Source organism: Salvelinus namaycush, chromosome 20 (genome assembly GCF_016432855.1).
Source record: "Salvelinus namaycush isolate Seneca chromosome 20, SaNama_1.0, whole genome shotgun sequence".
NCBI classification, from domain to species: domain Eukaryota; kingdom Metazoa; phylum Chordata; class Actinopteri; order Salmoniformes; family Salmonidae; genus Salvelinus; species Salvelinus namaycush.
In genome coordinates this window covers 1,842,182-1,869,964 of record NC_052326.1, presented here as the reverse complement: position 1 = coordinate 1,869,964, position 27,783 = coordinate 1,842,182, and the positions used below count along the sequence as shown (strand labels likewise).

Here is a 27,783-nt window from a genome sequence, read left to right as displayed (position 1 = left end):
AGGACTGGATGGCATACCAGTGGAAGTATACAAACATTTTTTTGATATACTCAAAGGACCATTATTAGCTTGTTTTAACCACTCCTATATAAATGATAGATTATCAGACACGCAACAAGAAGGTGTGATATCATTATTACTGAAACAGGACCCAAGTGGTATATATAAAGATCCAGTCCATTTAAAAAATTGGAGACCTCTTACACTTCAGTGTTGTGATGCAAAAATCCTAGCAAAATGCTTGGCGCATAGAATAAAAAAAGTTTTGTCAGATATTATTCATCCTAATCAGACAGGTTTATGGACGATACATTGGAGATAATATAAGGCAAGTACTGGAAACAATAGAACACTATGAAATATCGGGGACACCAGGCCTGGTTTTCATAGCTGATTTTGAAAAGGCTTTTGATAAAGTACGACTGGAGTTTATATATAAATGCCTAGAATATTTCAATTTTGGGGAATCTCTTATAAAATGGGTAAAAATTATGTATAGTAACCCTAGGTGTAAAATAGTAAATAATGGCTACATCTCAGAAAGTTTTAAACTATCTAGAGGAGTAAAACAAGGTTGTCCACTATCGGCATATCTATTTATTATTGCCATCGAAATGTTAGCTGTTAAAATTAGATCAAACATTAATATTAAGGGATTAGAAATCCAGGGCCTAAAAACTAAGGTGTCATTGTACGCTGATGATTCATGTTTTCTTTTAAAACCACAACTAGAATCTCTCCACGGCCTCTTAGAGGATCTAGATACATTTGCTATCCTCTCTGGATTAAAACCAAATTATGATAAATGTACCATATTACGTATTGGATCACTAAAAAATACACATTTTACATTGCCATGTAGTTTACCAATTAAATGGTCTGACGGTGATGTGGACATACTCGGTATACAAATCCCAAAAGAAAGAAATGATCTCACTCCAATAAATTTTTATAGAAAGTTAGCAAAAATAGATAAGATCTTGCTACCATGGAAAGGAAAATACCTGTCTATTTGTGGGAAAATCACCCTGATTAACTCTTTAATCATATCACAGTTTACCTATTTGCTTATGGTTTTGCCTACACCTAGTGACCTGCTTTTTAAATTATATGAACAAAAAATATTCAATTTTATTTGGAACGGCAAGCCAGATAAAATTAAAAGGGCCTATTTATATAACGAATATGAATTCGGAGGGCAGAAATTATTAAATATTAAAGCATTAGACCTCTCACTAAAGGCATCAGTCATACAAAAGTTATACTTAAATCCAAACTGGTTCTCTAGTAGATTGGTACGAATGTCTCATCCTATGTTCAAGAAGGGCCTTTTTCCCTTTATTCAGATTACACCTGCTCACTTTCGGTTGCTTGAAAAGGAAATAATCTCCAAAATATCTTTATTTTTTAAACAAGCCTTAGAAAGTTGGTTGCAATTTCAGTTTAATCCACCTGAAAGGACGGAACAAATAGTACAACAAATCTTGTGGTTAAATTCAAATATAGTAATTGATAAAAAAAACTGTATTTATCGAAGAAATGTTTAAAAAAGGTATAATTTTTGTGAATGATATCATAAATAGGACTGGTGGAGTAATGTCACACATGCAGCTAACACAGACATATGGAAATGTCTGCTCTACCCAAAATTACAACCAATTAATTGCAGCATTACCACAAAAATGGAAGAGGCAGGTGGAAGGGGATAAAAGTAAGGAACTTGTATGTCGGCCTTATATTAAAGAACATAAATGGTTAAAGAAAAGTGTGATAAATAAAAACATATACCAATTTCATTTAAGGACCAAAAAACTTACAGCTGTGCCATATAAATTGCAAAATAGTTGGGAAGAGATTTTCGATGTACCCATTCCATGGCACATGGTTTGTGAATTGATACGCAAAACAACGCCGGATTCAAAACTTCGAATTTTTCAATTTAAATTATTGTACAAAATTCTTGCAACTAATAGAATGTTATATATATGGGGGATACAATCTTCTCAGCTCTGTAGATTCTGCTGTGAGGAGGCAGAGTCATTAGACCATTTATTTTGGTATTGTCCGCATGTAGCTCGTTTTTGGTCACAGGTCCAGGAATGGTTGAAGAATTGCAACATTTGCGTAGAACTAACGCTACAGATAGCAATACTGGGGGATTTGAAAAGCCATAGTCAATCAATCAATAATATAATAATTATTTTAGCAAAAATGTTTATTTTTAATTTACAATCCGTGGAAGCTATGAGAATAGGAAGATTCAAATCTTTTGTGAAGCATCACAGCACAGTTGAAAAATATATGGCAAATAAAAATCCGAAATGGATGATGTTGGAAGATAGATGGGAAAGGTTGAGTGGAGCTGAAGGGTGGGACTAATAACAAGATAAACAATGTAGGGCATACGGGATCTGTGAAATGTGTATAGGTGCGGAGCTATTGTGAAATAGCACAGTTACAAGTGGAAATCAAACTGGATGGACAACAGAAATAGAGGAAGGACTAAGAACAAACAGGAGAGAACTATTATAAAGTAGACTGTGTCTGTAAAATGTGTATAAGATGTATAAATTGAAGGTAAAAACAGAAATGTTTATCAGTTTACTCCAATTGGGGGATCGGTGGTAGGGTTTGCGGGGAATAATAATAAAGGTATACTCTTTAAAAAAGTATGTATGTCTATGTAGGTATGTGTATGTATATATGTGTATATGTATGCATACGTGAATGGATATATATATTTACCCCAAAAAATATGGGGTATTGGAAATGATGCAGACAATTACATTGGAAGCAACATTCTTTCCGCAATATTAAGCTGATCCACCCCCCCAAAAAAAAAAAAAAAAAAAAAAAAAAGTAATCTGAAAGAACATTGTATAGCTGTACAAAGTGCCATTAGCTCAACTCTACAATTAGAGGGGCAGTACCTGAGTCAAGAAGTAGCCTACATTACCTATGTACAGTAGGAGTTCATGCTGAGCTTTTCATGCTGGGCACATTGTGTAACTTATAAAGGTAATGATTTTAACACCGTGTCAGAGAGAATTATTATTATTTATTTTTCTTTTCGCTTTTACTTTACTTTCCCATCAGTGTATTGATTTCTGTTCACATGGAAGGTTATCACAATCTAGGAAAATTGTGTTCCCATCTCAATTTATATCGGATATGTATTGCACCTATTCAAATGTCTCCCATGCAGGCCTGTGTAATAGTCTAGGTATTTATTTACCAATCCCAGCACATTATAATGAGCTAATGTTATTGATACCTAACCCTCTCTGTCTGGAGCTGCTGATCAAACCTGTGAAAGTGTAAAGCAGCAATTCTTTGCTCTTTACAGCAATAATAGTTCCCTCTGATGCTTCATAGAGGATATCGTCTGTGTCTGCTCTGTTTTGAAGTGGATTGCATGCCTTGCCTCTAGATGGATTGCTCTCTCTAGTTCTCTCAATAGAGGCCGGGTTAAATGAAAATGTCTCACCGCGCTGTCATATTCCTTGCCCTTTAAGAGTCACATTGGACATCTCTCCGTCACATCCTTTTCACCGCTGTATGTATCACATTATTTTCCCAGTGTAAATGTATTGAACCAGTAGTTTTAGCTAAATCTAAACAGGGCCTTTGGCAGGGCGGTTGAGCTACTCATCTGTTGCTGCTGTAAGCCTTGAATCTTTTTTCTCACTCCCTTGACTTGCTCCTGGGTGATATTGTAGCAGCAGAATGTACACACTAAATATCAGCTCCTGTGGATCAGATACTAGCTCGCCCCTGAGGCGCGAGATCTTGACCCTGCTTATTTTGATGAACTAATTATTAATGGTTGACTGATTTTCCTCAATTCCAGCTCCATTTTTCAACAGGCTCAGTGTATAGCCTATTGCAAAAGGATTGTTGTCACATTGCCCATTTTGTCTTTTCTCCTTTCCGCAGCTAAAAGGAGCAGAGTTTACAGAGGAAATTTCCCCTCTCACTGGCAATTGGATGGGAAGAAAGAAAGCCTTTGACCTTGGAAAATGAAAATGTTGTTGCCATGGGAACTGTTAATCCTTCTGTCACTCACGGACTGCCTTGCTGGTAAGATGTCCCCCAAGTTGCCTTTGATACCACACCCGATCTGCATACACCCCTCTTTATGCGTTGTCTGTTTTATCATTTCCTTATCTCTTCAACGAGTATCATGCCATTCTCACCCAGGATGCATGCTGTTAGGGGGTTACCTTCAGTATGACATCACTCGTCATTTGATCTATATCACCACAAAGGATCATGTGTCAAACTCTTCCAAACTTGGAGTGAAAGGTTGTGATTAACTCACAACACAATGGTTTCCATGGTGCTAATCTATTTTGTATTTCTCATTCTTCATGTCATATGTCTCGCTTTATGCTCATCTCCATGGCAATAACACTTCCTTAGCTTCTTAGCCATACCACTCAACAAACACCTGCAAGGTCCCAATTACTAACCTGAATTCTGTTTCCGTACACCGGCGTGACCTTGGAGAGGCAGAGATCTGGAGTGTCAATATAGCAGTGTATCTCCCACACTTTATGTCTGGGTATTATGAACTATCTACAGAATGGAGAGGGATTTAAAGTTGACAGGCCTGGTTGACAGATTTAAATGGAAGTCAAGCCTGGATATTTACAAGCCATCAGACAAATGTATTTAAATGTATACAGTGTATGGAGTAGGTGGCTATTGTGTTATCTATGCTGCCATCTCCATTGAGTTAGCATTTTATCTTCAGTCAGCACTTTCTCAGGGACACGTACAGATCAAGGCAGCCTGGAAAAGAAAAACGACAACGACGAGAGAGGGGGGTAACAGAATGTGGAGATGTCAAAGACTTCAACTTTGTGCAAGTTGATGTATTTTCCTCATCATTGAGCTCCCATTTACATAAATACATATATAATTGATATTCAGTGTGCATGTGTAGTTTGATGACAAGTGGAGGGTGACTGCTAGCCAGGGTGAGATCTCTCCAAATTACACGAAGCACAAGCATTTCCCAGGTTGAATAGGCCAGCTATAAAAGGTTCATTCATTTATTTCCTTTAAAGGACAGAGATATGAAGCACCTCCCTTGGAGGCTGAGAAAGGAAAGGAGGTCCTCACCTCAGGCAAAGCTTCTCCCCCACACTCTCATTAGCATGATGATGATGCGGGAGGGAGTACTTCTCTTTGTCCTAGTCTTCAAGGTTAGGTACCTGTAAAAAAAAAAAAAAAAAAAAAGAATCTCATATCCTTCATATGAAAGAAAAAAACCTGTTGATTTCTAAAGGGGACATTAGAACTTGGACTGTAGCTGTGGAGAGCCACCAACAGGATACTGTAGCCTACTGTGTGTCGGAACAGAGAAGACGATTAGTTCTGACGGAGGGGGGTTTACGCATTAAGGGAATGATAGCTGCATTTCAGTGGAGTTAATTACTGTAACATGGGGTAATTACTCTGGTGTATTGGTAAGTTGGCAGCAGCTTACCAAAACAGCAGACTTGACTGAGCTGCCATCCATGTCATGGGTGTGCCAACAGACTGCACGTTGGTTGGAATTCGAATGGAAAGAAGGAAAATACTGTGGAAGATGTCCCTGGACTTCCTGTATGACTTGTCCGTGAGCACTGTAAATTGCGGCGTCCTAGTATGCGTGCAGAGCTACAGGGTGTAGAGAATGTGATCAGTTAATTGGCCTCTAATTGTCAGTGTAGTATTTGTTCTCCCTCATGTCAACACTGTGGCTAGGCTATCATTGTAGCCTAAGACTACCGTATGTATAATAAAACAGGTTGGTACATAATTGGGTATAGGTTCACACAATGTATCATTTGTCCTCAGTAACTGTCCTGGCTTTCACCGTTCAGACGTAGTTGTCAGTAGCAAGGTAAAACTAAAGTGTCTGTGCTCCTTCACTCAGAGAGAAACACCCGCCATGGACCTGTCTTCACTCAAGAACCAAGTGACAGCATTTTCCCCCTGAGGTTTGAGGACAACAAGGTGTTCATCAATTGTAAAGCAAAAGGAAACCCAGTCCCGCATTATAAGTAGGTGCTTGTCCTTTAAACTCTTTAGCTTTTCATACCTTTCCCCATGTCAGTATTTTAATTTAGAATACTATTTTGTCCTGTGGCCACGTTGGTTTGTACTGTCTGATAGTGAGGAATAATCATTGTGTTTGTGTGTGTGGCTCTACAGATGGAAGGTTGATGGGAGATATATTGACATGGATTTGAACTACAACCTGGTTGAAGGAAACCTGTTGATCAATAACCCCCATGCAACACATCACGGGGGCGTTTACCAGTGTATTGCTACCAATGTCTTTGGAACCATCGTCAGCAGGGAGGCCAAGGTTCAGTTTGCATGTGAGTAGATTTGGACGTCTATCTTTAATACGAAGGAACAACAAAACACTGCCATTTCAGACATTTACCTAAAACCCCATTCATTTTCAAGTGTTTTTTAGAGACATGTCTTAGAGACACATTCTGTTTTTCTAGTCATGACACATCAAGTGAAGATGTGATTTGCTACGATTTAACGCACGATTAAGTACAGCACAAGCAAATCATTCAGGTTAGGAACCCCAAAAGGGTTTTTCTTTCTGGAAGCATGTTTTAATTTGATAAGAGCTGTTACTTTGGGGTAATTGCCGTGTTGACATGCACTAAGCCTGCAGCTCCATTAGTGATTAGTGTAAGTCGGAATCTTAGAATGGTTTTAACTCTGGCTTAATGTTACACCCTGACTAAATCACATCATCTGGAGCGTTTCAACAACAGATGGGCACTTTTACCTCTCGTCCTCTCACTCAAATGCACTGTGAAATTCACTCCCTTTGTAGCCGGTGAACAGATAAACATCATTCCAGACTAAAGTTATCCCATGAATCCATCAACACGTTTATTTACATCTCTGGAGATAGTGCCAAGACTAGCCCAGTTGGAATGGTCCACCTAAGTGATACGCCTTGGTAGACCTGGTTGGGTGTTCATATGTCACTGTTGTTTCTTTTTACAATGCAGGTTTACTGACAGGCTCAGCTAATTAAACAAAATTAGGGAAGTTATAACCAATCTCAGGGGTTAAGGGTTTGTATTATTCATGCAGGAAGGGTGCTCCTACTTGATATGTTCATTTAAATGGTGATAAGCCTTCGGATGAGATGAGACTTTGTTATTGTTGATATTTGCCTGCCCCCTCTTGGGATTTGAATGATATTTCCAAAGGTTTGGGGTCCCTAGTGCTGTCTATCTTTCCTTGTAATGCAGCAGCATTTAATGAAAAGTGAAAGTGATCCGTAAACCCAGTTTAGAGAGAGGTATTTATGTCTCTCCCTGTTCACACATGTCACTGGTGGTATTAGCAGGGAAGTAAAGCAAATGAGGTACAAGCAATGTGCATAGAAAGGAACATGGTCTTCAAAATTAAAATGCCCTCCAGAATCTCAGTGCAATGCAGGGGAGGTTCAACTATAGACATCTGAAAGTAATCAGAGCCACTTTGTCTTTGCCTCCCCACAGATCTGCAGAACTTCAGCAGAAAGCCCAGGAACACAGTGTCAGTGAGAGAAGGCCAGGCTGTGGTGCTGCTGTGTGGCCCTCCACCCCATAATGGAGGTACCACACTCTTAGCACCTTTTTTTCTATCTAGAACCTTAAAGGGTTCTTCGGTTGTCCCCATACGATTACCCTTTGAAGAAACCTTTTTGGTTCCAGGTAGAGCCTTTTTAGGTTCCATGTAGAACTCTTTCCACGAAGGGTTCTACATGGAACCCAAAAGGGTTCTACCTGGAACCAAAAAGGGTGCTCCTATGGGGACAGCTGAAGAACCATTTTGGAACCCTTTTTTTCTAAGAGTGTATAACGCTTTGTATCCTCAACCCTTACTGATTCTATGCTGCTTCACTTTCACACACGCCCCAGCTATCTTATGCTTCCTCACAATCATACCCACTTTCTTTCCCCAACACTGCTGCATGTCTTTGCTGTCATATCTACTATTTCTTCTCACTTCTAGTCTTTCATATCCTACTTTCTCTCTCTTCCTCTCCTGTGGGACTGGCTTTTATGATCAGTCCTACTGGACTGGAGTAGGATCCCTCATCTACCTGAACTCTCCCCAAACTCCAAATGCCGTTACATCCCCAGTTCATACCCTCACACTTCATGGCCTCAAGCTCACTCTTTCCCAGTGTGACCCGCTACCGTGCTATCATTTGTAAAGCCTCCGGCGCTCCACTTCCTTCCAGCGCTCCTGGTGGCTGGTGTGTCGGGGAGGGGGGCGTTTATCCCGTGGCACAGCTGCGAGTCTGTTCCGTGTCTGTGTGCTGCTGATTAGCAGACCCTCAAAGTGCCCCGCACTCCTGAAGCCACTCCGCGCTGCTACCACAATTTCACGCCAGCGTACCAGCATTTCTCCACTCTCTGTTTCCAACTGAATCAATGGCCACAAGGGATTCAAACCGCACCTTTTTGCAATCTGTCTTCCTTTTCCCCAAAATGCCTTCATCTTTTTATTTTATATTTTCTGGTTTTTCTTCCAGACATTTGATGGGATTGTGTTTCTCAATGCTGCTGTCTCCAGGTGAATTTCAGAGGAAAGGCATACATTTTTGAATTGGAGAACAATGCTGTGGATTTTAGATCCAAGCAAACATGTTTGTTTTCTGTCATAACTTGTAGTAATGTCAAACCAATTTAGTGCAAGTTATTGCTGATACAGAAATACAGAGCCATATAAATAGAAGATACATGTTATTTCAAGCAACTTTGAGCCATCAGTAGTAGGTGTTCTGAAATGGTCTGTGTTCAGTGTTCAATTCTGCGAGTCCTCTGTTGCTGTGAGACCACAACCCTTAAGCAGAACCACTCCATAATACTCTCTAATCATGAAAGGTCTGTCACTCTGCCCTGACTTTCACTATGATCATTTTAATTCACTGTTTCCCTGAAGGAAGTAATAGGATTTTTTACTGTCTGCCCAGTCAAAAGACTGACTGCAGGATGTAATGTGTTCCTTGATCAGAGGGGCTCTAATACCCCAGCCCATCCTACCCTCCCTGTCCCTTAAGAAGCTCTTAATTTGACATTGATGTCTCCAGATCCCGCTGTTCCAACCCCCCCCCCCCCCCCCCCTCCTCTCTCTCTCTCGCTCTGTCCATCTCTCTTCTCTCTCTGTCTCTCTTTCACTCCCTCTCTCTCTCATTAAAGGGACGCCGAGTCTAAAGGCTGTCAGGACAAAAAGGACCCAGCCTAGATTACGATAATGTTTTTGAACTTATAAATTACTCCACTGTCTGTGTGATCGGCATAAGCCGGTGGCACTGACCCGTAATACGTGTGGGAGGAGGCTGCTATCTCCTCTAACTGAAAATGGAATTCAATAGCGTATCCAAATCCCTGCTTACTCTCTGAAATGCTTGGAGATGTGAAAAGAGCAAGGTTCAGCCATGTTAAGCTGTTGAGCTAAAAAAAATCATAACATTATTGAATGATGCATTATTAAATTCTAAACTGTTTGAAATACTGCTGTTGAGTATGTCGATGGGAAACAGTAGGCACAGACTAGAATGCCATGACTGCCATGGATGTGCTACCATCTGTTTAGTGTAACTGTTTTGTGAACTGCCCACTGCACATATCTGGCATTGGAAATGGCAAAGTCTCATTACACTGTCTAAATGCAATGTTAATAGATATTATAAGATGCAACTACTGCATGTCTCCATCCTTTTTATAGCTACAGTACAGGTACAATAATCTAACCTGATCTCTTGTCTATTCTTAGTTTCACCACACTGGCAGATTTTGAAATGTCATTGGCACAAGTATCTCTTCCTTTGTCAATACCCACGATCCTCTGCGGTCGCTGTCTGTGCTCTTCCTCTGCAGAGATCAAATACTCGTGGGTTTTCAACGGACGCCCAAGTTTCCTGCTGCAGGATACCCGCCGCTTCGTCTCCCAGAGGACCGGCAACCTGTATATCGCCAAGGTGGAGGCCTCTGATGTGGGGAACTACACGTGTGTGGTGAGGAACATGATGACCAACGCCACCGTGTACAGCTCGCCCACCCCCGTGGAGCTGCGCAGGGACGGTGAGCATGCTCCACTGCTTCCACTGGCTCCACCTGTTACTGCTTATCCTGCATGCTGAACTTGCCTGTACCGTTGTGGGGAGTGAAAGCTAAGGAGATAAATCAGTCGTCTTGAGCGCAACGGTGTTTGTTTAGCTGCTGCTCAGGATCGGGGTTGTGCAGTATTCACGCTACAGAGCTGTAGGTCTGATGCCGCGTTCAAAACAACTGGGAAGAATACACGGTTCAATCATGACGCCAGTGATCTTCAGGTCGGAAAACTGGAGCTCTAGAATGAGTCCGGAGTTGGATGACCGTTGAAAGCGATTTTTCTCAGTCGGAGCTCGTTTTTTTCAGAGTTCCCAGTTGTTTTGAACGCGGCATGAAAAGCCATCTCTCCCTCTGCATGAAAAGACACGTTTACGCATTTACATATCCGGAAATATAGAGTGCATAGACACACACAGAAACACGCACACACGTGCACGTGCACACAAACACATTTCCGCACAGTGAGATTCACCTCACCAACCCCATTACTAGTGATTATACAGTGTGTGCCACTTAAGATTTGAGCTGGAGCAGAGATGTTGTAAAGCATATTAACACGCAGGCTTGCCCTTTACCAACCTGCTCTGTCCCACAGTTCTTGCATTTGATTTGAATTATAGAATGCAATGTTCATTTTGTGTTTGAATTAATGTGATGTTCTTCCACCTCACACAGCTGTAATGGGAGAGTATGAGCCAAAGATTGAAGTTCAGTTCCCCGAAAGTCTTCATGTCACCAAAGGATCATCAGTGAAACTGGAATGTTTCGCCTTAGGAAAGTAGGTCTCAAATAAAATCAAATTGGATTTCTCACATGCAGCGTTTACAACGGGTGTGGACTTAACCGTGAAATGCTTGCTTTCGAGCCCTTCCCAACAATGCAGAGTTGTTTTTAAATTACCTGAAAAGAAAAACGGTAACACAAGAGGAATAAAATACACAAGAATGGAGCTATATACAGAGAGTACCAGTACCAGATCAATGTGGAGCTATATACAGGGAGTACCAGTACCAGATCAATGTGGAGCTATATACAGGGAGTACCAGTACCAGATCAATGTGGAGCTATATACAGAGAGTACCAGTACCAGATCAATGTGGAGTTATATACAGAGAGTACCAGTACCAGATCAATGTGGAGTTATATACAGGGAGTACCAGTACCAGATCAATGTGGAGTTATATACAGGGAGTACCAGTACCAGATCAATGTGGAGCTATATACAGAGAGTACCAGTACCAGATCAATGTGGAGTTATATACAGGGAGTACCAGTACCAGATCAATGTGGAGCTATATACAGAGAGTATCAGTACCAGATCAATGTGGAGTTATATACAGGGAGTACCAGTACCAGATCAATGTGGAGCTATATACAGAGAGTACCAGTACCAGATCAATGTGGAGTTATATACAGGGAGTACCAGTACCAGATCAATGTGGAGCTATATACAGGGAGTACCAGTACCAGATCAATGTGGAGCTATATACAGGGAGTACCAGTACCAGATCAATGTGGAGCTATATACAGGGAGTACCAGTACCAGATCAATGTGGAGCTATATACAGGGAGTACCAGTACCAGATCAATGTGGAGCTATATACAGAGAGTACCAGTACCAGATCAATGTGGAGTTATATACAGGAAGTACCAGTACCAGATCAATGTGGAGTTATATACAGGGAGTACCAGTACCAGATCAATGTGGAGCTATATACAGGAAGTACCAGTACCAGATCAATGTGGAGTTATATACATGGAGTACCAGTACCAGATCAATGTGGAGTTATATACAGGGAGTACCAGTACCAGATCAATGTGGAGTTATATACAGAGAGTACCAGTACCAGATAAATGTGAAGTTATATACATGGGGTACCAGTACCAGATCAATGTGGAGTTATATACAGGGAGTACCAGTACCAGATCAATGTGGAGTTATATAGAGGGAGTACCAGTACCAGATCAATGTGGAGTTATATACAGGGAGTACCAGTACCAGATCAATGTGGAGTTATATACAGGGAGTACCAGTACCAGATCAATGTGGAGTTATATACAGGGAGTACCAGTACCAGATTAATGTGGAGTTCTATACAGGGAGTACCAGTACCAGATCAATGTGGAGCTATATACAGGGAGTACCAGTACCAGATCAATGTGGAGTTATATAGAGGGAGTACCAGTACCAGATCAATGTGGAGTTCTATACAGGGAGTACCAGTACCAGATCAATGTGCAGAGGTACAAGGTAATTTGAGATAGAAATGTACATGAAGGCAGGGTAAAGTGACTAGGTATCAGGTTTGATAATAATAAAATAAAGAACAGAGTAGCAGCAGCAAATGATGAGTGTAAAAATGGGTGTGTTATGTGTGTGTGTGCAGGTTTTGTGTGTATATAGTGTGTATGGCATAGACTGACCATGTGAATCGAGGTGAAATCTATGATCCCTTATTGATTTATTCTATGTAGAATGATTTTTAAACCTTGAGACAATTAAGACATGGATTGTGTATGTGTGCCATTCAGAGGATGAATGGGCAAGACAAAAGATTTATGTTCTTTTGAACGGGGTATGGTAGTAGGTGAACCGGTTTGTGTCAATAACTGCAACGCTGCTCGGTTTTTCACAATCAACAGTTTCCTGTGTGTATCAAAAATGGTCCACCAGCCAAAGGACATCCAGACAACTTGACACAACTGTGGGAACCATTGGAGTCAACATGGGCCAGCATCCCTGTTGAATGCTTTCGACACTTTGTGCCCCAACAAATCGAGGCTGTTCTGAGGGCAAAACAGGGGGTGGGGTGTGGGGGTGCAACTCAATATTAGGAAGGTGTGCATAGAGTCATTGCAAGATAGGGTCAGTGCAGATAGTTTGGGTAACCATTAATCAACTGAGATCATTAGCAAGCACACTGTAGCAGCATCACATAGTCTTTGCATATGGAATTTCAGATTCTGAGAATGTACTGTATTAGTCATTGGCCAGACATCTCCCATGACACACAACAATGTTAGATATCTATGTCTGGCAGCTAATGTATTAATACTAAGTGTCAGTATGAAGCATGTGGCTGTGGTGACCTTTCCTGCCTGACCTCTCCAGCCCAGTGCCTTCCATCACATGGAGGAGAACAGATGGGAATCCCCTCCCTGGCAAGATCAAAATCAACCATTCCAACGGGGTCCTGGAAATACCATATTTCAGACCGGAGGATGCTGGTGTATATGAGTGTGTTGCAGAGAACTCCAGAGGAAAGAACGTTGCCAAAGGACAACTCATATTCCAGAGTATGATCACTCACAACGTATATAGATTAACAGTTGTATGTTGCTTTTGTGATAGGTGATAATTAATTTAACTGTTCAGAAGAGTACAGGATTTCCCCCCAAAAAATCCCAGGCTTATACATGCTTATTTATGTAATAATGAAACAATTCAAACCAATAAGTGGTTTTCAACTTTAAATCCCTAAATATAACTAATAAAAACTAACAATTCCTTGAATGGTAATGGGTGTATCTATCTTTTGTCAACGTTTAGCTAAACAAGTCTAATTAAAATTTAGAGTCCATAAATTATGGATAAATTATGGATAATGAGTCAGGCCTGGAAAACCTTTTGCTGTATGAAAGGCCATTATAATGACAGGATAATCTGGAATTAATTTGTACCAATTAACCTTTCTGTTTAGTCATTCTGAAGTAGCTAAGCCGTTGTCTTGCCAACTTGAATACTGCCAATAGCCAGTTGGTCCTTAGAGAAAAATACAAATGGCATCCCAAGCTTAGGGCAGCTTCCAGCTCTTCCATAGAGCTATTGTTTGTGCCATTATTTATTTTAGGACGACTTAAGCCCCCCCCCCCAACAAAACAGTTTTGCATTGGAACTGTCAATATAAAGGCTGACATTTTGTTACTAAATCGTGTTCTTTATTCTCCAGGTGTTGAACATCTGCAGTGGGTCCAGACGTTGAAAGATGTTCATATGGCCATCGAGGCTAATCTCCAGTGGGAGTGCAAGGCGAGCGGTAAGCCTGAACCTGTGTACAGATGGCTGAAGAACGGGGAGCCCTTGGTGCTGGAGGTGAGAATGACTTGCTAAACATTGTACTGAGCATTTGTATGTGTCATTGTTATATTCCATTAAGAACTACTCTACCCATCTTAAGACCCTTTTTCATCTCAGATCAAAGGCATGAGATCAAACATTAAGCCGGTTATTATTTCAAAAGTCTACCCGTCACAAGGTTTGCTGCAAAGGTCACACTATCATAAGATAGATGATATCCATATTACACTGCAGAAAAATCCTGATTGACAGTTTTTTTTTGTTGCTAAATCTACATGGCCAAAATATCTAAATTGTAGTTGACAGTTTGTATGAACATTTGTATTGTTCAGATACTAATCTTCCTAGGTTATGCATTTCTAAAAGTATCCATTTAAACGTAGTTTTATCACACATCCCATACTAAAGTGTGTTAATGAGGGTGTATCTCTCTTGTCACCAGGACAGGATACTGGTAGAAGGTGGACGATTGGCCATATCCAGGATCAACCTGTTGGACTCTGGTATGTACCAGTGTCTGGCAGAGAACGAACATGGCGCCATCTATGCCAGCGCTGAACTCAAAGTTGTAGGTAAGCATGTCTGGAGGACTCTAGTCTGGAGTGTTTGTTCTGTCTTGTTTAGAAAGTTGAAGCCAGACACCGCAAGGTCAAGACATTTGTGTAGAATCACTGTCAGTAGGCAGAACCAACTCCAGAAGAAAATTAACAAAAACAGTGAATATTAGCAGAGCCATGGTTTTTAGGCACATTTGCATATTTACTTGATAAAGAAAGCCAACCAGTGGTTTTTCATGAAATACAATTTATATAATTGACTAGGATGCGTTTGACAGTTTGGCTAATGCATACAGTACATGCGATAGCTAGCTGCTGTGCCTTGTCAACGAGAACAGAATGGTAGCAACAGGGTTTGTTCTGTTCCCCATACAGCCTCTTCACCCGACTTCTCCAGCAGTCCTGTGAAGAAGTCCATGCTGATCCAGAGAGGGGGGGAGGTGATCATGGAGTGCCGTCCCCATGCGTCCCCTAGGGCCTCCATCTCCTGGCGGAGAGGGGGAGAGTTTCTGAAGGACAGCACAAGGTACAGTAACAGCCGTATTAACAGTACGCGTCGCTGCTCATGCCATTGATGCCACGTGTAAAAGGGCCCTTCTGCTGGGGCCGTGCTAGCCTCTATAGGACTCAACCCTATGTCTCTACTTACGAGGACTGACGTTGACGAGTGTTTTTTTTGGTGCTAACACGCTCTCTTTTTGCTGATGTCAAAGAACTGTATCGCTCTCTGTATGTCTCTGAATTCAGGGATGTTCTGTGACAGTTATGTTGATTATGACCTTGGTCTTTCAATCTTGTATTCAGCAGTGGCTATAGATGCTTCCTTGTAACCTCTCATGTAAGCCTCACAGCTTCACGGGTTCACAGCTCACAAGTTTATTTGAGGTACTGGTCATAGCCCCAGAAGGGTTGTGTGGATGGTGTCACTGCAGCATGGCCCTGCTGCTGAAGCTACACTAACCTCAGGGGAATTACTGTACTAAATGTGGCCCTGCAGTCATCTGGAAGAAAGACTCCGGCCAAGAGTACGCTGTGGACCAATGGCTGGAGCAGGCCTCTCCAACCCTGTTCCTGGAGAGCTACCATCCTGTAGGTTTTTGCTCCAACCCTAATCTAGCACACCTGCTTCTAGTAATTAGCTGGTTGATAAGCTGAACCAGGTTAGTTACAACTGGGTTTGAAGTGAAAACCTACAGGAGGGTAGCTCTCCAGGAACAGGGTTGGAGAGGCCTGGGCGGGAGAATAATACACTGAGTATACAAAACATTAAGAACACCTGCTCTTTCCATGACACAGACTGACCAGGTGAATTCAGGTGAAAGCTATGATCCCATAATTGATGTCACTTGTTTGATCCACTTCCATCAGTTTAGATGAAGGGTAGGATACAGGTTAAAGATTTTGAAGCCTTGAGACAAATGAGACATGAATTATGCATGGGTGCCATTCAGAGGGTGAATGGGCAAGACAAAAGATTTGAAGTGCCTTTGAACGTGTTTATGGTAGTAGTTTCCAGGCAAACCGGTTTGTGTCAAGAACTGCAAGGCTGCTGGATTTTTCACGCTCAACAGTTTCACGTATCAAGGGTGGTCCACCACCCAAAGGACACCCAGCCAACTTGACACAACTGTGGGAAGCATTAACGTCAGCATGGGCCAGCATCCCTGTGGAATGCTTTCGACAACTTGTAAAGTCCATGCCGTGACAAATTGAGGCTGTTCTGAGGGCAAAAGGGCATGCCGAGCAATATTGGGAAGGTGTTCTTAATGTTTGGTATACTCAGTGTATGTCCAGTATACTACTGCCTACCTTATGAGTCACCCATGTTATGATTTACGCTCTAATCTCACTCAGCAGCTATATACTGGTGTGTGTGTGTGTGCGCGCGTTTGTGTGTGTGTGTGTGAGTGGTTGAGAGAAGGAGAGGGGGAAAAGGTGAGAGCTTATTCTCACCAGCAGTATTCTGTTTATTGTACTCCTCTCACACCCCGGCATATACTCCCTCCAATTCTGCATCTTTAATTTGGGTGGTGTGGTTGAGTCAGACGGATTGTGAACAGGAGCCTTGGTGATACTGCTATGTTATTCTCCTTAGTCTCCTGCTTTAGGGCTGTGGCCCGAATCAATATGTGCTGCCACATTTCCATAGTATTTCCGTAACTCAGTGGTCCTGCCTCAACATGTGAGCAGAGCGATTGATTAGTTACTGTATCATATTCCACGGAGCGGTCATGGGGAAAAGGAGAAAGAAGTGATTACACAGGCTGTGCATCTGGACGAGAATAGAAAATGCACGGCGTGGAACGGCGTTTCTTTCTTAAAGCAGATAGTTCTTTACGTTTTGTATTTGTTTTGCAGCTCATTGCCCCCAAGGTCATGTTCTCAACGCGCCTCCATCACTCAATGTTTGATATTTTTGTCAATAAATCAGCGCAAAGCACCCTGTGTCAGATATGCTCTCTGGTTCTCAGCTCAGCTGGAGTGAATACGTATTTATTTTTAAGAGCTGCAGTGAAATTGTTTGATTTCTGAGCTTGCAGCTCACAGCCTTTGTGTTTGATTTGCTGAAACAGACGGGCACGATAGCTAGGAGTTCTCAGCATCATTTATGCATGTGTTTACATTGTGTTCGTTCTAAAATAACGTACAAGCATTAGATACCCCGTGGCCTCTGGTGTTTGTGGAATATGGCAAACAATGAAGAGAAACCACTGCTGTGTTATGAGGTTGCTTTTGTGATGTATGACATAAACCACTTTTTAATCTAGTTTACACTTTACATAATTGGGGATTATGTCGCAAATAGATTAAGTCAATATTATCAAAGAGAACAATGGTCCTAGAGCTGGGACGATAAACAGAAAAATGTTCGACACCGACCGTACCAACCATTTATCGAGGACATTTTACTGTCATGATAAGTAGCCTATACTAGTGAAATGTGAAGTTTTCAATGAAATACTGTAAGTCTGCTTATGTCGGCTACAATGGATAGTTACAATGGATAGTTACAACATTCAAAGTAGTAGTAGTAGTTCTAAGGGTACGGTAATAATCCAAAAGGGTTAGAAAAAAGGGTTCCAAAAGGAGTCTTTGGCTGTCTCCATAGGAGAACCCCTTTTTTAACTAGGCAAGTCAGTTAAGAACAAATTCTTATTTTCAATGACGGCCTACCGGGGAACAGTGGGTTAACTACCTTGTTCAGGGGCAGAGCGACAGATTTTCACCTTGTCAGCTCGGGGATTCGATCGTGCAACCTTTCGGTTACTAGTCCAATGCTCTAACCACTAAGCTACCTGCTGATCCATGTAGAACCCTCTGTGGAAGGGGTTCTACATGCAACCCAATAGGGTTCTACCTGGAACCAAAAAGGATCTAACTGGAACCGAAAATGGTTCTTCAAAGGGTTCTCTAATGGGGACAGAGGAAGAACCCTTTTAGGTTCTAGATAGCACCTTTTAAAGTGTAGGCTAACCGGTGCACACATTTATGTTATAAACTTATCCTTCCATTTATCGTTATTGTGATACTTCAGTCAATTTATCGTAATAGAGAGAAAAAAATTGCCCAGCTCTAAATGGTCCCTGATTAGTATTTCAGTCATGTGCCTTTCAACCATTGTTGCTCTAGTTTCCTTGGTTTCTCACTGAGTCCATACACCCAGCTACAAGAGAGACGGCTCTCTAGTCCTATCTGCTTTCATTACCTTTTGGAAATGTATTTTAGTGTTTCGATAGGATCTCACACATGGTGGATTTTCATGAAATTGAATACATAGAATGGTCCTTTGGAGGAAGGATTTTTTACATCTTTTTACATTACATTTGTATCTAAAAGCATAATTGAGAAATAATTAATCAAATTTGGCATATTTATGACATTTTGGCCTCACCCAGGCCTTCTTTAAGTCCATAATGTTTCATCTGTAGGTGCTACAATGTCACGCGGGACTAGGTGGGCGAAAGAACCAGACGCAGAGAGAGAGAGCCGCTTGGGAAAAATATTCCTTTTTTTACTCTTAACCAAAAACTGAATAAGCCCGAACATCCAGGGCGCAGAGAAACACTTGCCAACAACCCAAAATACACACACGTAACAAAAAACAATCCCGCACAAAACAAGGGCGGGTCAAACTCCTAATTATAGGGAAGCTCATTACGAAACAAAAACAACAGGTGCAACTAATAAGACAAAACAAACAGACAAACGAAAAAGGGATCGGTGGCGGCTAGTAGGACGGTGACGACGACCGCCGAGCACCGCCCGAACAGGCAGGGGAGTCAACTTCGGCGGAAGTCGTGACAGTACCCCCCTCCTGACGCGCGGCTCCCGCAGCGCGCCGCCACCGGCCTCGAGGACGACCCGGGGGGCGAGGTGCCAGGCGATCCGGGTGGAGGCGGTGGAAGTCTCTCAGTAGTGAAGGATCTAAAATGTCCCCCACCGGAACCCAGCATCTCTCCTCCGGACCGTACCCCTCCCAGTCCACGAGGTACTGTAGGCCCCTCACCCGGCGTCTCGAGTCCAGAATGGCATGTACTGTGTACGCCGGGGACCCCTCGATCTCCAGAGGGGGTGGAGGGACCTCAGGCACCTCACCTTCTTGCAGGGGACCAGCCACCACCGGCCTGAGGAGAGACACATGAAACGAGGGGTTAATTCGGTAATACCTAGGGAGTTGTAACCTATAACACACCTCGTTTATTCTCCTCAGGACTTTAAACGGCCCCACACACTGCGGCCCCAGCTTCCGACAGGGCAGGCGGAGAGGCAGGTTTCGGGTCGAGAGCCAGACCCTGTCCCCCGGTGTGAACACGGGGGCCTCACTGCGGTGCTGGTCAGCGCTCCTCTTCTGCCGTTGTCCTGCTAACTTTAGCGACTCCTGGACGGCTTTCCAGGTGTCCGCTGTACCCATTCCTCTACCGCAGGAGCCTCGGTCTGACTCTGGTGCCATGGGGCCAGGACCGGCTGGTAACCTAACACACACTCAAACGGGGACATGTTCGTTGAGGAGTGGCGGAGGGAGTTCTGAGCGAGCTCAGCCCAAGGAACATACCTCGCCCACTCACCAGGCCGGTCCCGGCAATATGACCGCAGAAACCTGCCCACATCCTGGTTTACGCGCTCCACCTGCCCATTACTCTCGGGGTGAAGACCCGAGGTCAAGCTGACCGAGACCCCCAGTCTTTCCATAAACGCCCTCCAAACTCTGGACGTGAATTGGGGGCCCCGATCAGAAACGATGTCCTCAGGCACCCCATAGTGCCGGAAGACATGGGTAAACAAGGCCTCCGCAGTCTGCAGGGCCGTAGGGAGACCGGACAACGGGATGAGACGGCAGGACTTAGAAAACCGATCCACAACGACCAAAATCGTAGTACTTCCCTGGGACGGGGGAAGATCGGTAAGAAAGTCCACCGATAAGTGTGTCCACGGCCGTTGTGGAACGGGGAGGGGCTTTAACTTCCCTCTAGGCAAGTGCCGAGGAGCCTTGCTCTGAGCGCACACCGAGCAGGAGGAGACATAAAATCTCACGTCCTTAGCCAACGTGGGCCACCAGTATCTCCCTCTAAGACTCCGCACTGTCCTCTCGATGCCAGGATGACCCGAGGAGGGGAGAGTATGAGCCCAACGGATTAGCTTATCCAGGACCCCTCCCGGCACGTACTGAACCCCCGCTGGACAGTTAGGAGGGGTCTGCTCTAACCGTGAGGCTCTCTCTATCTCCGCGTCCACCTCCCATACCACCGGTGCCACGAGACATGAAGGTGGAATGATGGGAGTTGGCTCAACGGACCGCTCCTCGGTATCATAGAGACGGGACAGCGCGTCGGCCTTGGTGCTTTGGGAGCCTGGTCGGTACGAGATGGTGAACTGAAACCGGGTGAAAAACATGGCCCATCTAGCCTGACGCGGATTTAGTCTCCTCGCTTCCCGGATGTACTCGAGATTACGATGGACAGTCCAGATGAGAAAAGGGTGTTTCGCCCCCTCAAGCCAATGTCTCCACACCTTCAGAGCCTTGACTACAGCTAACAACTCCCGGTCCCCCACATCATAGTTTCGCTCCGCCGGACCGAGCTTCCTCGAAAAGAAGGCACAAGGGCGGAGCTTGGGTGGTACGCCCGAGCGCTGGGACAGCACGGCCCCGACCCCCGCCTCGGACGCGTCCACCTCCACTATGAACGCTAAAGAGGGGTCCGGATGCGCCAACACGGGCGCATTGGTAAACAGCTCCTTCAGACGACTGAAAGCTCTGTCCGCCTCTGCTGACCAACGCAAGCGCACCGGTCCTCCCTTCAGCAGTGAGGTAATAGGAGCAGCCACCTGACCAAAACCCCGGATAAACCTCCGGTAGTAATTGGCAAACCCTAAAAACCGCTGCACCTCTTTCACCGTGGTCGGAGTCGGCCAATTACGCACGGCTGTAACGCGGTCATCCTCCATCACCACCCCGTAGGTGGAAATACGATAACCCAGGAAGGAAACGGCCTGTTTGAAGAACTCACATTTCTCCGCCTTGCAATACAGGTCATGCTCCAGCAGTCGCCCAAGTACCTTACGCACCAGAGACACATGCGCCGCGCGTGTGGCAGAGTAGATCAAGATGTCATCAATGTACACTACCACTCCCTGCCCGAGCAGGTCTCGGAGAATCTCATCTACGAAGGATTGAAAGACAGCTGGAGCATTTTTCAACCCATATGGCATGACGCGGTACTCATAATGGCCAGATGTAGTACTAAATGCGGTTTTCCACTCATCTCCTCCCCGGATACGCACCAGATTATACGCACTCCTCAGGTCCAATTTTGTGAAGAGGCGTGCCCCGTGAAATGATTCCACCGCCGTAGCGATGAGAGGTAGTGGGTAACTAAACCCCACTGTGATGGAATTTAGACCTCGATAATCAATGCACGGGCGTAAACCGCCATCCTTCTTCTTCACAAAAAAGAAGCTCGAGGAGACAGGTGATGCGGAGGGCCGAATGTATCCCTGGCCCAGTGATTCAGTAACATATGTATCCCTGGCCCAGTGATTCAGTAACATATGTCTCCATAGCCGCTGTCTCCTCCTGGGACAAAGGATACACGTGACTCCTAGGAAGTGCAGCGTTCTCCAGGAGGTTTATCGCGCAGTCCCCTCGTCGATGGGGTGGTAATTGGGTCGCCTTCTTTTTACTGAAGGCGATAGCCAAATCGGCATATTCAGAGGGAATGCGCACGGTGGAAACCTGGTCTGGACTCTCCACCGTAGTCGCACCAACGGCAACTCCTATACACCTGCCTGAACACTCCTCTGACCACCCCTTAAGAGCCCACTGTTGCCAGGAAATCACCGGGTTGTGCTGAGCTAGCCAGGGAATTCCCAACACCACTGGAAACGCAGGTGAGTCGATAAGGAACAGACTAATCTGCTCCTTATGACTACCCTGCGTTACCATGTCCAGTGGTACCGTGGCCTCCCTGACCATTCCTGACCCTAATGGTCGGCTATCTAAGGAGTGCACGGGGAAAGGTAGGTCTAACGACACAAGGGGAATCCCTAGCCTTAATGCGAGCCCCCGATCAATGAAATTCCCAGCTGCGCCTGAATCGACTAGCGCCTTATGCTGTAGAGGGAGAAAACCCGGGGAAATAGGTTAACACATACATATGACTGACAGGAAGCTCTGGGTAAGTCTGGTGCTGACTCACCTGGGGTGATCGAGTAGTGTTCCGCCTGCCCTCCCGACTCCCAGAAGAGTTCCTCCAGCACCGGTCGGTCGTGTGCCCTCGCCGACCACAACTGGTGTAGGAGGACACTCCTCCTCCAGTCCCCCTTGACGCTGCCCCCCCCTAACTCCATAGGGATAGGAGCAGGAGGGCTGGGAGGTGGAAACGACAGGACCTGTTCCGAACGTCCGCGGGCAGCCAGCAGGTTGTCGAGACGGATGGCCATGTCAATAAGTTCGTCCAGCGTGAGTGTGGTGTCCCGACACGCTAGCTCCCTGCGGACGTCCTCCCTAAGGCTACATCGGAAATGGTCTATTAAGGCCCTGTCGTTCCACCCTGCTCCTGCAGCCAAGGTCCTAAACTCCAGGCCAAAGTCCTGTACGCTCCTCGTCTCCTAACGCAGGTGGAACAGCCGTTCACCCGCCGCACGACCCTCTGGTGGGTGGTCAAACACAGCTCGGAATCGGCGGGTGAACTCAGGGTAATGATCCCTCGCCGAGTCTGGGCCATTCCACACTGCGTTGGCCCATTCAAGAGCTCGTCCAGTCAAACAGGAGACGAGGGCGCTCACGCTCTCCTCTCCGGAGGGAGTAGGACGAACGGTCGCCAGGTAAAGCTCCAGCTGGAGAAGAAACCCCTGACACCCGGCCGCCGTTCCATCATACTCCCGTGGGAGCGCCAGCCGAAGAGCCCCGGAGCCGGATGCTGTAACAGGAACAGGAGGTGTTGGAGGAGGGGGTGCTGGAGATGAGGTGGGAAGGCCACTCCTCTCCCATCGATCCATCCTCTCCATCATTTGGTCCATAGCCGACCCAATTCTGTGGAGAACACTGGTGTGATGGAGGACCCTTTCCTCCATCGATGGGAGAGGAGACGCGGCTGCTCCTGCTGATTCCATTTTCAGTGGTGCGGGATTCTGTCACGCGGGACTAAGTGGGCGAAAGAACCAGACGCAGAGAGAGAGAGCCGCTTGGGAAAAATATTCCTTTTTTTACTCTTAACCAAAAACTGAATAAGCCCGAACATCCAGGGCGCAGAGAAACACTTGCCAACAACCCAAAATACACACACGTAACAAAAAACAATCCCGCACAAAACAAGGGCGGGTCAAACTCCTAATTATAGGGAAGCTCATTACGAAACAAAAACAACAGGTGCAACTAATAAGACAAAACAAACAGACAAACGAAAAAGGGATCGGTGGCGGCTAGTAGGACGGTGACGACGACCGCCGAGCACCGCCCGAACAGGCAGGGGAGTCAACTTCGGCGGAAGTCGTGACAGTACCCCCCTCCTGACGCGCGGCTCCCGCAGCGCGCCGCCACCGGCCTCGAGGACGACCCGGGGGGCGAGGTGCCAGGCGATCCGGGTGGAGGCGGTGGAAGTCTCTCAGTAGTGAAGGATCTAAAATGTCCCCCACCGGAACCCAGCATCTCTCCTCCGGACCGTACCCCTCCCAGTCCACGAGGTACTGTAGGCCCCTCACCCGGCGTCTCGAGTCCAGAATGGCACGTACTGTGTACGCCGGGGACCCCTCGATCTCCAGAGGGGGTGGAGGGACCTCAGGCACCTCACCTTCTTGCAGGGGACCAGCCACCACCGGCCTGAGGAGAGACACATGAAACGAGGGGTTAATTCGGTAATACCTAGGGAGTTGTAACCTATAACACACCTCGTTTATTCTCCTCAGGACTTTAAACGGCCCCACACACTGCGGCCCCAGCTTCCGACAGGGCAGGCGGAGAGGCAGGTTTCGGGTCGAGAGCCAGACCCTGTCCCCCGGTGTGAACACGGGGGCCTCACTGCGGTGCTGGTCAGCGCTCCTCTTCTGCCGTTGTCCTGCTAACTTTAGCGACTCCTGGACGGCTTTCCAGGTGTCCGCTGTACCCATTCCTCTACCGCAGGAGCCTCGGTCTGACTCTGGTGCCATGGGGCCAGGACCGGCTGGTAACCTAACACACACTCAAACGGGGACATGTTCGTTGAGGAGTGGCGGAGGGAGTTCTGAGCGAGCTCAGCCCAAGGAACATACCTCGCCCACTCACCAGGCCGGTCCCGGCAATATGACCGCAGAAACCTGCCCACATCCTGGTTTACGCGCTCCACCTGCCCATTACTCTCGGGGTGAAGACCCGAGGTCAAGCTGACCGAGACCCCCAGTCTTTCCATAAACGCCCTCCAAACTCTGGACGTGAATTGGGGGCCCCGATCAGAAACGATGTCCTCAGGCACCCCATAGTGCCGGAAGACATGGGTAAACAAGGCCTCCGCAGTCTGCAGGGCCGTAGGGAGACCGGACAACGGGATGAGACGGCAGGACTTAGAAAACCGATCCACAACGACCAAAATCGTAGTACTTCCCTGGGACGGGGGAAGATCGGTAAGAAAGTCCACCGATAAGTGTGTCCACGGCCGTTGTGGAACGGGGAGGGGCTTTAACTTCCCTCTAGGCAAGTGCCGAGGAGCCTTGCTCTGAGCGCACACCGAGCAGGAGGAGACATAAAATCTCACGTCCTTAGCCAACGTGGGCCACCAGTATCTCCCTCTAAGACTCCGCACTGTCCTCTCGATGCCAGGATGACCCGAGGAGGGGAGAGTATGAGCCCAACGGATTAGCTTATCCAGGACCCCTCCCGGCACGTACTGAACCCCCGCTGGACAGTTAGGAGGGGTCTGCTCTAACCGTGAGGCTCTCTCTATCTCCGCGTCCACCTCCCATACCACCGGTGCCACGAGACATGAAGGTGGAATGATGGGAGTTGGCTCAACGGACCGCTCCTCGGTATCATAGAGACGGGACAGCGCGTCGGCCTTGGTGCTTTGGGAGCCTGGTCGGTACGAGATGGTGAACTGAAACCGGGTGAAAAACATGGCCCATCTAGCCTGACGCGGATTTAGTCTCCTCGCTTCCCGGATGTACTCGAGATTACGATGGACAGTCCAGATGAGAAAAGGGTGTTTCGCCCCCTCAAGCCAATGTCTCCACACCTTCAGAGCCTTGACTACAGCTAACAACTCCCGGTCCCCCACATCATAGTTTCGCTCCGCCGGACCGAGCTTCCTCGAAAAGAAGGCACAAGGGCGGAGCTTGGGTGGTACGCCCGAGCGCTGGGACAGCACGGCCCCGACCCCCGCCTCGGACGCGTCCACCTCCACTATGAACGCTAAAGAGGGGTCCGGATGCGCCAACACGGGCGCATTGGTAAACAGCTCCTTCAGACGACTGAAAGCTCTGTCCGCCTCTGCTGACCAACGCAAGCGCACCGGTCCTCCCTTCAGCAGTGAGGTAATAGGAGCAGCCACCTGACCAAAACCCCGGATAAACCTCCGGTAGTAATTGGCAAACCCTAAAAACCGCTGCACCTCTTTCACCGTGGTCGGAGTCGGCCAATTACGCACGGCTGTAACGCGGTCATCCTCCATCACCACCCCGTAGGTGGAAATACGATAACCCAGGAAGGAAACGGCCTGTTTGAAGAACTCACATTTCTCCGCCTTGCAATACAGGTCATGCTCCAGCAGTCGCCCAAGTACCTTACGCACCAGAGACACATGCGCCGCGCGTGTGGCAGAGTAGATCAAGATGTCATCAATGTACACTACCACTCCCTGCCCGAGCAGGTCTCGGAGAATCTCATCTACGAAGGATTGAAAGACAGCTGGAGCATTTTTCAACCCATATGGCATGACGCGGTACTCATAATGGCCAGATGTAGTACTAAATGCGGTTTTCCACTCATCTCCTCCCCGGATACGCACCAGATTATACGCACTCCTCAGGTCCAATTTTGTGAAGAGGCGTGCCCCGTGAAATGATTCCACCGCCGTAGCGATGAGAGGTAGTGGGTAACTAAACCCCACTGTGATGGAATTTAGACCTCGATAATCAATGCACGGGCGTAAACCGCCATCCTTCTTCTTCACAAAAAAGAAGCTCGAGGAGACAGGTGATGCGGAGGGCCGAATGTATCCCTGGCCCAGTGATTCAGTAACATATGTATCCCTGGCCCAGTGATTCAGTAACATATGTCTCCATAGCCGCTGTCTCCTCCTGGGACAAAGGATACACGTGACTCCTAGGAAGTGCAGCGTTCTCCAGGAGGTTTATCGCGCAGTCCCCTCGTCGATGGGGTGGTAATTGGGTCGCCTTCTTTTTACTGAAGGCGATAGCCAAATCGGCATATTCAGAGGGAATGCGCACGGTGGAAACCTGGTCTGGACTCTCCACCGTAGTCGCACCAACGGCAACTCCTATACACCTGCCTGAACACTCCTCTGACCACCCCTTAAGAGCCCACTGTTGCCAGGAAATCACCGGGTTGTGCTGAGCTAGCCAGGGAATTCCCAACACCACTGGAAACGCAGGTGAGTCGATAAGGAACAGACTAATCTGCTCCTTATGACTACCCTGCGTTACCATGTCCAGTGGTACCGTGGCCTCCCTGACCATTCCTGACCCTAATGGTCGGCTATCTAAGGAGTGCACGGGGAAAGGTAGGTCTAACGACACAAGGGGAATCCCTAGCCTTAATGCGAGCCCCCGATCAATGAAATTCCCAGCTGCGCCTGAATCGACTAGCGCCTTATGCTGTAGAGGGAGAAAACCCGGGGAAATAGGTTAACACATACATATGACTGACAGGAAGCTCTGGGTAAGTCTGGTGCTGACTCACCTGGGGTGATCGAGTAGTGTTCCGCCTGCCCTCCCGACTCCCAGAAGAGTTCCTCCAGCACCGGTCGGTCGTGTGCCCTCGCCGACCACAACTGGTGTAGGAGGACACTCCTCCTCCAGTCCCCCTTGACGCTGACCCCCCTAACTCCATAGGGATAGGAGCAGGAGGGCTGGGAGGTGGAAACGACAGGACCTGTTCCGAACGTCCGCGGGCAGCCAGCAGGTTGTCGAGACGGATGGCCATGTCAATAAGTTCGTCCAGCGTGAGTGTGGTGTCCCGACACGCTAGCTCCCTGCGGACGTCCTCCCTAAGGCTACATCGGAAATGGTCTATTAAGGCCCTGTCGTTCCACCCTGCTCCTGCAGCCAAGGTCCTAAACTCCAGGGCAAAGTCCTGTACGCTCCTCGTCTCCTAACGCAGGTGGAACAGCCGTTCACCCGCCGCACGACCCTCTGGTGGGTGGTCAAACACAGCTCGGAATCGGCGGGTGAACTCAGGGTAATGATCCCTCGCCGAGTCTGGGCCATTCCACACTGCGTTGGCCCATTCAAGAGCTCGTCCAGTCAAACAGGAGACGAGGGCGCTCACGCTCTCCTCTCCGGAGGGAGTAGGACGAACGGTCGCCAG

General features: G+C 46.5%; 1 protein-coding gene across 1 annotated transcript in view; it reads left to right on the top strand.

The window, feature by feature from the left end:
* Positions 1–4,025: 4,025 nt before the first annotated feature.
* Positions 4,026–27,783, top strand: part of LOC120065637 (contactin-4) — a 47,184-nt gene continuing 23,426 nt past the window's right edge. The window contains exons 1-10 of the mRNA XM_039016698.1: positions 4,026–4,080; positions 5,927–6,053; positions 6,205–6,374; positions 7,533–7,628; positions 9,903–10,106; positions 10,812–10,914; positions 13,249–13,450; positions 14,104–14,229; positions 14,657–14,786; positions 15,147–15,297. Coding sequence (XP_038872626.1) covers positions 4,026–4,080; positions 5,927–6,053; positions 6,205–6,374; positions 7,533–7,628; positions 9,903–10,106; positions 10,812–10,914; positions 13,249–13,450; positions 14,104–14,229; positions 14,657–14,786; positions 15,147–15,297 — 1,364 coding nt within the window. The remainder of the gene's footprint in view (positions 4,081–5,926; positions 6,054–6,204; positions 6,375–7,532; positions 7,629–9,902; positions 10,107–10,811; positions 10,915–13,248; positions 13,451–14,103; positions 14,230–14,656; positions 14,787–15,146; positions 15,298–27,783) is intronic.